Raw genomic sequence first — 14962 nt, 5'->3', positions numbered from 1 at the left:
TTAATAACTTAGGAGGTGGGTTAATTATTAAACAGGTAATGAGGTTAGGAAAATTAAATTTAACACCATTTGAGTAAAGGGCTGGTGTGTGGGCATGATTCTAATTAGCACAAGAAATACTAAGAGCTAGGTTACTGCTAATTACAGATTTGTACCATGTATACAAAAACTCTCTTCATATTAAAAGGGGCAGGAGACAGGTGGTGTAGCTGTAGAAGCATTCCACACTGCTTTCCAAACCCCCTCCAGAAGGCCTGTGTGATTGTAGCACCGCATCAAAGCCGATATTGCCATTTAGAAAGATGATATCTTCGTGCAGCAAACTCAAACACTGTTGTATCATTTACTGGAGAAGCCTAGTGGTTAGAACACTATGCTGACAACCAGGGAAGCCAGGGATCAAATCCCACTGCAGCTCTTTGTGATCTTGGGCAAGTCACTTAACCCTCCATTGACCCAGGGATAAACTTAGATTGTGAGCCTGTTAGGGACAGGGAAACATCTAATGTACCTAAATGTTACTCGTCTTGAGCGCTACTGAAAAAGGTGTGAACTAAATCCAAATACATAAATAAAAACTTGACTTAGGGGCGTAGATATCGATGTGGGATACGGTAAAGACGTGCAGTTTTACTACCTTCTTCACCTATGTTTGGTCACCCAGTCAAAGAAGTTAATCTTTCTCATGGTTTTACTACAGGGAGGTCTTGTCAGACTAATCTGATTAACTTCTTTGATTGGGTGACCAAACAGTTGGATTTAAGGGGAGCGCTAGATGTGATGGACTTAGATTTCACTAAAGCCTTTGACATGGTTCCACATAGGTGACTGATAAATAAACTGAGTGTCTTTGGTCTAGACCAAAAAGTCACTAACTGGGTTAGAAACTGGTTTAGTGGAGGAAGACAGAGGGTGGTGGTAAATGTAGCTCATTCAGAGGAAAAGGATGCTACCAGTGGTGTACCAAAGGGATTGGACCTTGGCCCGGCTCTAACATCTTTCTTGTCCATATTCAAAAGGATTTAACTAGCCAGAAATGGCCGCTGACCGGTTAAATCACTTGTTCGGGGCTAATTATCTGCTAACTTTCGGTGGCACTTAATGGTTATCGCCACTGAAAATTAACAGTTAGTTGCCTATTTTGGGGGCATTCTGGGAGCTGAGTCAGCCCTTGACCAGTTAAGGAAAAATTATGTCTTACCTGATAATTTTCTTTCCTTTAGTCCTACCAGACCAGACCAGACCAAAAGGTTATATCCCTCTACCAGTGGAAGGAGACAGAGAACAAAGTAGCTCCAAGTAATTCATTCCTTAAGAGTATCATGCAGCCCGGAATGTTCAGTATTTTGAATAGCAAAACAATGGTGCTCAATACATCTGTAGCAAAGAACTCTGAAAACTCAACAGCCAATGAGATCATATGGCATTAGCTGTAACCTGTAGTGAGGCTTATAGTCAACTGACATACAAATATTTCACTGAGTCAATAGATGTGGAACACCGAAGGTAAGGAGATGTAAAGCTGAAGAAATGATATCTGCAAAAACACAAAAATATATAGGAAACAAAACCGAAAGGGTTTCTGGACTGGTCTGGTAGGACTAAAGGAAAGAAAATTATCAGGTAAGACATAATTTTACTTTACTTTGCATCCATACCAGACCAGTGCAGACCTATGGGATATAGCAAAGCAGTGTCCCCAGCAGAGTGGAACCAAAAATCTAGAGAAATAAATTAAGCAAAGAACGAACACACAGGAAGACATGAGCGAACTAGCTAAAAGTTTGAAAGGCCTCATGTATGTGTAAAGCCTTCCAAATGCACACAAGCAGAAAGTGAGGAAATCCTTAAGAAAGCACTATACTTACTACTACTTATCATTTCTATAGCGCTACTTGACGTACGCAGCGCTGTACACTTTAACATGAAGAGACAGTCCCTGCTCGACAGAGCATACAATCTAATTAGAACAGACAAACAGGACAAGTAAGAGATAAGGGAATATTAAAGTGAGGATGATAAAATAAGGGTTCTGAACACGTGAATAAGGGTTAGGAGTTAAAAGCAGCATCACAATGGTGGGCTTTTAGCTTAGATTTGAAGACGACCAGAGATGGAGCTTGACATACCGGCTCAGGAAGTCTATTACTACTACTACTATAAATAATTTCTTTAGTGCTACCAGTCGTACGCAGCGCTTCACAATTTAACATGAAGAAAAGACAGTCCCTGCTCTAAAGAGCTTACAATCTAAATCAAGACAGACAGACAGGACAAATAAGGGAAAGGGTAGGACAGACAGATAGGACATATGGGAAAAGGGACTACTGAAGAGAGGAAGACAAGATAAAGGTTACGAGCAGGTGACAAGTTAGGAATTAAAAGCATCAAACAGGTACGCCTTTAGCCCGGATTTGAAGGCAGCCAGGGATGGAGCTTGACAGCATATGGTGCAGCAAGATAAAAGGAACGGAGTCTGGAGTTAGCGGTGGAGGAGAAGGGTGCAGATAAGAGAGATTTACCCAGTGAATGGAGTTCCCGGGGAGGAATGTAGGGAGAGATGAGAGTGGAGAGATACTGAGGAGCTGCAGAGTGAATGCACTTATAAGTCAATAAAAGGAATTTGAACTGTATGCGGAAATGGATAGGGAGCCAGTGAAGTGATTTGAGGAGAGGGCTAATATGAGCATAGTGACATTGGCGGAATATTAGTCGTGCAGCAGAATTTTGAACAGATTGAAGAGGAGAGAGATGGCTAATAAAACCTTGATATATAAGAGATAACTATCTCATGAGGTTCAGGATTGACTGACATTTGCCCATTTGTGGACTCTGAAGACATGAAACAGGGAATACTTATGTTTATGAGGTACAGAAGGCATCCTGGAAACAGTCAACCGTAGAAACACGAAATCAATGAAGTCTGAGTCATATAGCAGACCTGTGAAGCCACTAAACGGGTGACTAGAGGAAGTGAGTCAACGTATAAGACAAAGTCTACCAAGAAACAATACACCAGAGTTTCCAGTTGCCCTGGGAGAACTACGATAGAACAGTCACAGTTACAAAATCAGGATCTGCATCAGAAGACACAGGTAGCCATAGACTGAGGTACCACAGAGTGACGGAATGTAGCTGGAACTAAGTCAGTGACTGTATGAGCTGGAGCTATATAAGCAACTGCTTAAGCCAATGCCCTAGAGGTGTTATAGAAGTGGTTGCAGTAGGTGTAGCCATAGGGAAAGAGAAAGGGGATGTGGTTACAATCAAAGTGGTTTACATATTATATACAGGCACTTATTGTGTACCTGGAGCAATGGAGGGTTAAGTGACTTGCCCAGAGAAGGTTAAGAAAGATTACACACTGCTTTGAACCTTTACAATTTAAGTTGATCAGGCCTTGTATCTGTTAGATTACTGTGACGTGCTCTTCATTAGAAGTACACAATTAATTTTGAAGAAGTTCCAAAGTGTACAAAATATGGCAATAAGCTTAATCTATTCTGCCAAAATATTTTAGAGGGTTACTCCCTTGTTGGTTAAAGTCTACTGGCTTCCTGTTCAAGCTAGAGTAGACTTCAAGGCTTATACAATCATTTTCAAAACACTGCATGTTCTTGCCCCAAAATATATGCTGTCATTATTCACTCTTCCCAGTCGAGGAAATACTATGCTACTACAGAGTACTTTACTTCTACATTTCCAGTCTACCAAATTTGTTAGATATAAGAAACTTTTCCAGTTCTCATTTGTTTTTATAGGAACAAAGTTATGGAATGAACTTCTGGTAATTCTTAGATCTTTTAATAATTTTTTGCAACTCAGAAAAACACTTAAAACGTGTCTTTTTGAGACATTTTGAAGTAAAAAAAAAAGGTGACGTTTTATGTAGACATTTTCTTTTTAATCTACTGCTCCATTTTTGGATTGTTACTTCCCAGGTATGCCTGGTTTCTCTTCTTTGTAAACCGCACAGAACCAATAAGGATGCGCGATATAAAAGTACTGTTTTAGTTTAGTTTGCGGTGGGAATTGACCCAGTTCCCCAAGTTGTCAGGCCATTGCACTAACCATTAGGCCACTCTCTGATCTGAATCATGACAGCTTCATGTGACATCAAGAAGGTGCATGAGACCTCTGGCAATCCAAAGGCAGGCAAATCAGTGGTCCATAAAGGCAAGAGAGAGAAGTACATATGAATAACCATACTGGGTCAGACCAAAGGTCCATCTAGCCTAGTTATCCTACTTCCAGCAGTGACCAATCCAGGTCACAAGCACCTGGCAGAAACCCAAACAACAGAAATTCCATGCTACCAAACCCAGCGATCTATGGACTTTTCCTCCAGCAACCTTTTATAAACCCAGATACATTAACCAGCGAGTCCCAGAGCTTAACTATTCTTTGTTTTAAAAGTATTTCCATGTAATTTCATTGACTGTCCCCTAGTCTTTGTACTTAATGCAGCATGCATAAAACACAGTAGCAAGAGAACTGGCTTAAGAAGGGAATCGGTGTTAAAGAAGACCTTAAAGAAAACTCATTTCCAGGCTACAACAAGAACCGAGGTCCCAACAGAGACTCTGGTGACCAGAAGCCTAATTCCGGAGAATAAGCCCCAGACAAAACACAGCAGAGACTGAAATTATGAAAAGTCTTGGCAGAATTTTCCATTCCACTCCTATCGCAGCTCAGGAACAGATAGGCCGCTCACCAGAAGAATAAAGGGTGGCTGATGCACCTGAAAACTACACTGGTGGGAAAGGAAAACAGCTGCCCTGAAACAAACCAGCTGGAGGAAAAGAAGTTGTGTTTCAGTAATGATATATCGCCTTTTGATTTTAAACCTGCAGGAAAAAATAAACTCAGGGAACACCTCCACCAGAGCTGGAAACGGGGTTGCACGTGAGGGAAATTCCTGCCAAGAACAACTACTGAAGATGGTCACAATATAGTAATATAGTAACATAGTAGATGACAGCAGAAAAAGACCTGCACGGTCCACCCAGTCTGCCCAACACGTGTCATTTTTTGTGTATACCTTACCTTGATTTGTACCTGTCCTTTTCAGGGCACAGACCGTGTAAGTCTGCCCAGCACTATCCCCGCCTCCCACCACCGGCTCTGGCACAGACCATGTAAGTCTGCCCAGCACTATCCCCGCCTCCCAACCACCAGTCCCGCCTCCCACCACCGGCTCTGGCACAGACCGTATAAGTCTGCCCAGCACTACCCCCACCTCCCAACCACCAGCCCTGCCTCCCACCACCGGCTAAGCTTCTGAGGATCCCTTCCTTCTGCGGAGGATTCCTTTATGTTTATCCCACGCATGTTTGAATTCTGTTACCGTTTTCCTCTCTTTCAAAATAGCGTAGCAGCTTTAGTTTGCCAGACAAAAATGCTGCTAAAGCGTAATAAAAGTCCACTTACCTCAGCCACCATAAAACTTGTATGCAGGAAGTGAAAATATATTATACACTTGCCGGACTGCAGACTGCCACCCTTATGGGGTTGAATAAGATGATAATCTTTAGCCTCATTTCACTCCCTTCATTTGTCTCATAGAAAAGGAATCAACCTGGCTGGGAGATGAGGGACCCAGACCACCGAGTTTCATCATAGCTCAATGAGGAATTCTAGACTAGAAAAAGTGCCAAATCATCCAACATAAACCGATACCTTAGAGAAACCAGGTCAGGAGCTGACAGGAAGCACCAGGAAGAAGCTACACCATCCGCTAGGAGACAGAGAAAAACTGAACACTCCAGGCTGCACTTTAGTCTTAAAGGGTGAATTACTTGGAACTACTTTGTTCTCTGTCGCCATCCGCTGGTAGATGAATATAATCCATTGGTCTGGACTGGTCTGGTATGGACAGAAAGGAAGTTCTGATACTCAGTACTTAACCGGCCAGGGTAACTGCATAAATGGGACCGCATAAAACACAGTCCTATCTTTATGCAGGACCCATGGCTGGTTAAGTTCTGAATATTGATTTAAGTGGCTATGCATTAGCCAGCTCCGCATAAACCAGATATTCAATACCAATGCCCAGACATGGCGCGGCTTTGAATATCCAGGAATAATACGGCCAGCAAAATCCCTTTGTGAGTGATATTGTGGACGGGCTGTCAGGTAAGATGTTTCTATATGTTCTATTTCAGCAGAAGTCCCATTTAATATAGAGAAATCTAGTTACTAGTAACTGACATTAACAGTAAATTAAAATGTCTCATCAGTAACCCATACTGATAACTTCTTCCCCTTAACATACTTTTTGTTGAATAAAATGAGACAGTTTTGCAACCCAATATTCAACAAAGAATGAAAAATGTTGAAAGGTTAAAGTGTCAATAGAGGACTAGAATAAATAGCTCTATGCTAAAGGCAACGTCTTAACTTTTCCTATCTTATTCATCAGAAAGCCTTCAAGAAAATACAGTTTATTTCTCTTACTCCAAAATGTTAACCCCGTAGTCAGCTTGTTTTTTAAACACTGACATGTTTAGATCGGAGCTGAATATATGAATGTCCACTGAGCTATACATATAACAAAGATATGCAGCCTTTTCTGCTTATGGAAAGCACACGCTATAATGTGAAGCCTTATCTACGTCGATAACAGCTGAATATCACTGGCTATATAGGGGGGAAGTTATCAAGATGCGAGAAAAGGCAAACTTGAATTTTCACAGGAGTCGCCAACCTGGTGTATCTCAGTACCACAAGTTTCTGACTCCCATGGGAAAAGAACAGTGCTGCTTCCAGGCTGTTGTCTCCACAGCAACTCCCCTCCCCCCTTGACCCCCACAATCAAGGCTCCTCCCAACCAAACCCCCCATCCAACCTGAAGGGTCCCCTGAAAGTGTGAACCCCCAGCCGAAAGCTCCACCCTCCAAGTCCAGAAGGCCATCCCAACCCTCCTAAAGGCCTCTCCTTCAAGGCGTACCTTACATATTCCTTGGAATCTAGTGGAAAGGCAGAAGCAAACCCCAGTAGCCCCAAAATGGTGTCAGTGACCCTAGTGGTAGTCTTGCAGTTCTATTGCTAGGTTTCATGTTTCCATATAAGAGCAAGGAACGGAGCACCTTCAGGACGGTGAAGGGAGGACCTCAGGGGAAGCAGGCTTCCGCACATGTTTTCACACATTGGGGGGGGGGGGGGGGGGCATTCAGGTTGGGTGTAGCCAACAGTTTTCTCTTTGCCAGTCCCCGTAAGAGAGCTTGGAAGCATCGGAGTGCACCTCAGTGGTCCGATGCTTTGGGTAGAAAAATAACTCCCGCTTCGAGTTCTTTTCCTTATTGTTTTGGGCGGTATAGCTAGTTTTAATAAACTATGAATGGGCAGATAAAGCAGATAAGTGCCCTAATGCAGCTTGATAATCTCCCCCGATAGTTGGACAAATACCCACGATCTACTCTTGCTCTATTCTGGCACTTTCTGGGGCAGTCTGTAAGAAATTTCAGCAGAAGTATCCAAACAATGCAGCTGAAAATTCACAGAGAAGGCACTTATCCATATAGTAGGATAAGTGCTTTTCAATACTGGGTTGTAAGATTATTAAGGAAGAGTTATTTTTCTATGTTGTATAATGCTTGGCCAGCACTATTCTACTGTGTTGGTAGTGAGCCCTTAACAGGAGGAAAGAAGTGGAGGAAAGTGTAAGCAGTGTTCTTCAATTTATCCAACACATTCAGGTCTGCATCTCAGCTCTCTATACCTGGTACAAGGTGTTGCACACAACAAATAGCGCTTTTTTTTTAACCTCTCTCCCACCCTATGGAATGCGCTCCCTTCATACTGAATTATCATACATAAGGTTCAAGGCCATATTGAAAACATATCTCTGCTAATTAGCTTTCCCAGGCCTAGCAGGCACCATGCAGTAGAGGGCTGAGTACAGCATTGCCCCATAACTCATTCCCACTCCCCCCGTTTCCCTTTTCCTGTATTTGCCCCTCTCTCTTCCTATTATTTCTCTGTAGTTCTTTACTTTCTAAATTTATGATTCTGATTTTTTATGATTATTACTGTAAACTGTTCTGATTATTTGCTTGAAGAGCTGTATATTAAGAAATAAACATAAAGAAGATTTTAGGTGGGGATACTGAATGCTAACTGGGAAGATGAACTATGTATTCTGCAGACATCAACAGGAAACCTGAAAATGATTTTTAGGACAAAGTATATAATCTTGATGCCCACCTCCCATCCACACAAACATGGCACAGCAGTACATAAAGCACTTCTAAAAATGCCAACAAATGGGATATCAGTGAGGGAGAATCCCATGAAGGTGTTGGGTTTCTTTGATGAATATTACGCAAGGATATATCCAGGTACGTGCAGAGAAACTCAAAAGAGAAAGGAATTTCTTTTTTTAAGCCTGGGGTACTGCAATTAGGCGCTCTCTTTTTTTTTTTTTTCTTAAATTCCTATGTAAACACTTAGTTTATTGAGGAAGGTCTTCTCTTGAAGCCTCCATAATGGATAACTTATATTGACTGTTAGTTGAAGTGGTGCCAGATGGTGAGGTTACTGCTCCAATAACATTGTTTTAGCCTGAAGTTATTTCACTTGGTATTGTCTAAGTCTGCTATAAATGATCATGAGTATTAGACTGAGCAGAATAGAAATGTTCATGTGTATATGCATTTAAAATATCTCTTAAAAGATTACCTTCACAGAAAGCAGGTGTAATGACAAGAACACACATACTTTTTAAGTGCAGGCATATCTGGGGATGGAGTTTGGATGAAGCATGGGCAGAGTTGTGATTTGTGTGTGTTAGTTAAATCCAAGCACGTACGCATGTTTATACCTGGTTATGTTAGTATTTTTGTTAAAAGGAAAGTAGTGCCGGCTTTCCTTTGTAGAACATGGGCCAATCAGGTGTCCTCTCGGTGTCTATGTACAGGTGGATGGTTACAGAAATACAGTGATACCTCGGTTTTCGTCGATAATCTGTCCGAAAACAATCGGCGAAATCCGAAACCGACGAAAACCGAGGCAATGCCACACTGAGCAGAAGAACGCGTGGGTCGCCTTTTGTTTTCGCAAAATTAGCAGCGAGGTCACGTGGGCACACCGACGAAATCCAAGACAAATGTTTCGCGGAAAAAATAGATGAAAACCAAAACCCACAATAACCGAAGTCAACAAAAACCGAGGTATTACTGTAGTTCCTAATTGCCAGGGCCTTTCCTTGATGCCTCTGTGCTGCTACAGTATCTGAAGAACTGTCAGAATCGTATGTATATAGAAAGCTATCAGAGAAGAGCCCAGCCTGCCCTTTTCTTTTAAGTTCCCTCCTCCTTGTTTTGCTCCGAACCTTTGTACACCCCCCCCCCCCCCCCCCCCCCCCCCGTGCCATCCAGCGTGATCTGCAGAAATGGGCCTAGATCACAAAGCTGTGTGTTGCAATGCTGCTGCTCTTACCACCTACCAACCATTCAGGTAAAAGAGATGATGGCCGCCATGTCCAACAGCACATATAAATTGTACATTTGAATGTTACATTTCATTTGAGTTGAACCTGGCTGGATTTGCTACTATTATTTTAAGAATTCTTGTTGTGATATATTATTTTAATGTGTATGTTTTCTTGTAACCTGTCTAGATTAGGAGATGGTGCGGGATATAAATATATTATTTTTAAAGTAAATATAGCCCTCCCTCTGGTCTTTTTTATGCCTATACCTCAAGGTAGGAAAATTTGGTCCAAGCAAAGGAAAGAGGAGGGAGATGCAAGGAGGGACTTGATAGTGGTGATCAGCAAACATGGTGCAAAGTTAATCAAGACTCTTCAACAGGGTCGACAGGGGTGGTAGCACAGGCCTCGCGCTCCTAGAGGCCCCGGAATCTCTGGCATGTCTGTCCTGTCTCGGAACACACCTCCCTGCTCAGTACCATAATGTGCATCCACATTGGTAGAGAGCATCAGGCAGCGATTTTCATATCCTGCCAGCTGCCAAGCCTGCAGTCTCCTTGCTGTTGCGTCCCGCCCCCTTTTGATATCACTTCCTGCTTCCGCAAGGATGGGATGCAGCAGCGAAGAGTCTCTGGGCTCGGCAGCTGACGGGATATGAAAATTGCTGCCACTGTCTGCCGCTCTCTACTGAAACATGGTGGATGCATATCAAGGTATGGGGTGAGGTGGGGTTCCGAGAGCTCTAAATCTCTTTTTAAACTGATACATTATGGCTTATGGTGGTGGGCTTGGGCAAGGGGGAGGGCGCAGGCAGGGGGCCCACTGAACTGTTCTGCACAGGGCCTTGCAATTACTAAGACCAGCCCTGCTCCTGAACAGTCTATCTGGGTCCTTCCTAAAATGTGCATTACAAGAACCAACTAACTCATTAATTTCAGGTTGAGTAGAACTTGCTCACCGTTGGTGGGACTGAAACCATCTTCATTGGGATAATTGGATGGTGCCACCTGGATTGTTGCAGAGGTGGGAAATACCAGGATATGTGTGCAGGAAGCGTCCTGGGGTGTGTTCAGCTGAGATGTTTGCAGGTTCAGAACAGTACTGCGTCCAAACACAGAGCCCATGGTAACAGCATCTGTCACAACAGAGATGAGAAAAACATTAACATCAGCAACCTTTGAAACCACATGCCCTGGGCTGATCTGTACAAGGAAACTACTCAACAAGAGACCTTCCAGAACAGTGATTAAAACCAAATTGATCTGTTCAAGGTCTTTTGGTCTGCTTTATGGGAAAAAAAAATCCAGTTTCTGTGAGTGAAAGGTTTTGGTAAATCAAGTCTTGTTAAATAAGCCTCTTTATTAAGGACATGATGCGGTAATATCATGAATGAATAAACAGCAACTTGTGGTATATATGTTAATTCTGAAATACTAAATACTCTCTACTCGCTTATTAATATTTAGAGATGACCCTCACCATCATGCAGATGTTTATAATGGGACACCAATGTGAGAAGTCCGAAATGGTGCCTTTTGTAAAGGCCACATAGGCATCTATGCACCTTTATAAAATGAGCTCCCGGGTCCAGCCCCAATAGCACCCACAGACAAACCTGAAAAGCTGTAAATTTATGTGTTCACCCTAAGCATGGCCCCCCATATTTTTAAAATATGCACATATCATAACTTCACCTCAGTCCAGAAAAGCAAGTGCATTATTCCACGTGTGATCCTTTTGTGTGCATACGTGGTCATGCAACTATATAAAAGCATTCTTCTGCAAGTAAAGGTGAGGAGTGGCCTAGTGGTTAGGGTGGTGGACTTTGGTCCTGGGGAACTGAGGAACTAAGTTCGATTCCCGGCACAGGCAGCTCCTTGTGACTCTGGGCAAGTCACTTAACCCTCCATTGCCCGCCGCATTGAGCCTGCCATGAGTGGAAAAGCGCTGGGTACGAATGTAACAAAAATAAAAAATAAAGCAAGTTTTAGACTTAGGAAAAGCTTTATAAAGTTACCCCCTTATCACGTCTATAGATGTTTCAGAAATATCAGGTATCTCAGGCGTTTAGCATTTCCTGATTTTTTAATCCATTCTATTACCCATTTTTAAATACCAGGACTATTTCCTTTGGATTTTCACACTTGAGATTAACAATTTTACATCGAGACCCTTATTGTACAAGCTCTACTCGCAATATACATGTATAAATACTGGCACTTACAAGTGCATATCAAATAAAAGTTGAAACCTGAATCTTAGATAGCTGGGATTTACTCAGGAAAATCTTCAATTCATGCACAGGGCACGGGGGTGTGGTTTGGGTGGGACCAACAAAATGCAAATGCATTCCTCATTTCAATGTTGGGATTAGCAGCTGCTCCAAGAAAAATAAAAGGTTTTGTAGAAGTGCTCATTTTGGGCTGGAGATAGATACCCTCTTAATCCTCCAGAATCGACTGTGCTGAATGACTGTAGCTCTGTACTTAGCTGGGAGCATTTAGATGTGCAGGTTTCCAAACTGGCACACAAACACAACTGTGTGTCTAGTTTCTGTAATACCAACTCACACATGTCAATGCTGACACTTAAGAGGTGTGTGATTCTGAGTTGTCTCCGTTGAGGTTTTAGATATTGACAGTTGTAAAATGCTTGCACATAGGGGCCCTTTTACTAAGCTGTAGTAAGTGCTACTGCGCACTTACCAGAGCTTAAAATGGGGCTTGCTGAGGAAGCCTGCAGTGTGAGTGCAAACCATGTGCTATAAAAAGAAAAACTCTATATTTTTCTCAAAGGGGGGTGTCATAAAATGCCTAGCACCCAGCTGCGGCTAACCCATGGCCACCTGAAGGGTTTGCCCAGCACTGCTTGCACTTGGGCTCATGCTCTATACTAGCACCCTCCACCCACCGACTGGGTCCTGCTTGAATATGGGCTAGGTTGCCCCTCTCAGGTTATTCCCCAGTGATTTCTAGGACACTGGGGCCACACTCCAGGGGTCCCACAGTTCCCAGAAAGCGCCCACAGACCCAAAAACATGAATCAGGATTCTTAGTCAGTCCAGGACAGCAGAGCCAATAAACTAAATAAGATTTAATGTCACAGAACCTGAACGGTGAACAGAAAAAGGTGAAATCAGCAAGCAGTAACAGGTAACTGAATATGGATCAATTATAAAACTATCTAAACATTTGTTTACTACTTGGTAGTACCTGGGGAGTTCAGGAAATCTAGCTGCTCACAGGGCCTCAGTAAAGAGATCTTTCTCTCTCCGCTCCCTGGCTGAGACTGAGGAAAATCCAGTACCTCCAGGCTAGATTTGAAATCCAGGGCCAATCAGAGCCCAGGGCATCAATTTTGAAAGTAGCTGCCCAATGGTACTGCAGATTGCCTTTCCATAAGCTGAAACTGGGAGAGAGAAAGTCTTTTTCTGCAACAGCTTTAAAACTCAAAAGAAGTGCCATCTGCTGGCCAATTAGGAGAAATCCACTTCATGAAATAAATACAGTTTTTAGGCTCAGAAATCCACTGTTTCATCACAGGGGGCAGAAAGCGGGCATGACAGCATGAATCAGTTAGCTCAGCCACATTACTGTGCACTGATTAGCGCAGGGGCCCTTACTGCCTACAAAATGTTGCCACTAGTACATGGCCATTAATTGGGAAAATCAGCCATTTTCAAGCTGCAGTAGAAATGCCCTTTGTGTATGAGAAAGTCCTGAGTAAGGGCAAGCTAAGGCCATTTTTTTACTGCAGCTTAGTAAAAGGACCCCATAATCGGTGCACACACATACATTCCTGCATGCAGCATAGAAAAAACAAATCCTTCCCTAAAATACTACCGTAATTTGACATGTCCCAACCTGGATGTCTTAATTCCAATTTCTACATTCTATCTTGAGTACATAGATGATGAAGAATGGTTACCTTCGAAAGCTAATCAAAAAATGTATTAAGTTAGTCCAATAAAAAAGTATCATCTTATTTTCTTTTCGATGTTTTATTTTATTTCTATTGATTACATTCTATCTAAAATGGGGCTGTAATTTTATTATTTTTATATTGTTTTTATTTTTCTTATTTGTTCCATTAATCTAATTTTTATTTTCATTTTTCTTTTCTAAGAAATCTATATGTGATGGTTTATTTTCTCTTAGATAGGTTTACTTATTACTTTGACCATCTTACTTTTTGATTTTGATATTCAATATTTTTCTAATATTAAGTTATATTTAGTGATCATTTATTCTCCACTTTTACATCTACACTTTTATTTATATATCCTTTTTCCAATCTATCAATTATACACATATACAAAATCCCAATGTAACCCTAACTGATCTCTATATCTTAATATGTATTACAGCATATCTACAGTGGGGGAAATAAGTATTTGATCCCTTGCTGATTTTGTAAGTTTGCCCACTGACAAAGACATGAGCAGCCCATAATTGAAGGGTAGGTTATTGGTAACAGTGAGAGATAGCACATCACAAATTAAATCCGGAAAATCACATTGTGGAAAGTATATGAATTTATTTTCATTCTGCAGAGGGAAATAAGTATTTGATCCCCCACCACCAGTAAGAGATCTGGCCCCTACAGACCAGGTAGATGCTCCAAATCAACTCGTTACCTGCATGACAGACAGCTGTCGGCAATGGTCACCTGTATGAAAGACACCTGTCCACAGACTCAGTGAATCAGTCAGACTCTAACCTCTACAAAATGGCCAAGAGCAAGGAGCTGTCCAAGGATGTCAGGGACAAGATCATACACCTGCACAAGGCTGGAATGGGCTACAAAACCATCAGTAAGACGCTGGGCGAGAAGGAGACAACTGTTGGTGCCATAGTAAGAAAATGGAAGAAGTACAAAATGACTGTCAATCGACAAAGATCTGGGGCTCCACACAAAATCTCACCTCGTGGGGTATCCTTGATCATGAGGAAGGTTAGAAATCAGCCTACAACTACAAGGGGGGAACTTGTCAATGATCTCAAGGCAGCTGGGACCACTGTCACCACGAAAACCATTGGTAACACATTACGACATAACGGATTGCAATCCTGCAGTGCCCGCAAGGTCCCCCTGCTCCGGAAGGCACATGTGACGGCCCGTCTGAAGTTTGCCAGTGAACACCTGGATGATGCCGAGAGTGATTGGGAGAAGGTGCTGTGGTCAGATGAGACAAAAATTGAGCTCTTTGGCATGAACTCAACTCGCCGTGTTTGGAGGAAGAGAAATGCTGCCTATGACCCAAAGAACACCGTCCCCACTGTCAAGCATGGAGGTGGAAATGTTATGTTTTGGGGGTGTTTCTCTGCTAAGGGCACAGGACTACTTCACCGCATCAATGGGAGAATGGATGGGGCCATGTACCGTACAATTCTGAGTGACAACCTCCTTCCCTCCGCCAGGGCCTTAAAAATGGGTCGTGGCTGGGTCTTCCAGCACGACAATGACCCAAAACATACAGCCAAGGCAACAAAGGAGTGGCTCAGGAAGAAGCACATTAGGGTCATGGAGTGG

General features: G+C 42.5%; 1 protein-coding gene across 1 annotated transcript in view; it reads right to left on the bottom strand.

Moving 5' to 3' along the window:
* Nucleotides 1-14962, bottom strand: part of LOC115479887 (mediator of RNA polymerase II transcription subunit 13-like) — a 130286-nt gene that overhangs the window by 12497 nt on the left and 102827 nt on the right. The window contains 1 exon segment of the mRNA XM_030218194.1: nt 10389-10565. Coding sequence (XP_030074054.1) covers nt 10389-10565 — 177 coding nt within the window.

This window comes from Microcaecilia unicolor, chromosome 11 (genome assembly GCF_901765095.1).
Source record: "Microcaecilia unicolor chromosome 11, aMicUni1.1, whole genome shotgun sequence".
In the NCBI taxonomy this organism is placed as follows: domain Eukaryota; kingdom Metazoa; phylum Chordata; class Amphibia; order Gymnophiona; family Siphonopidae; genus Microcaecilia; species Microcaecilia unicolor.
The sequence above is the reverse complement of the archived record's forward strand: the minus strand, read 5'-3'. Positions and strand labels throughout refer to the sequence as shown.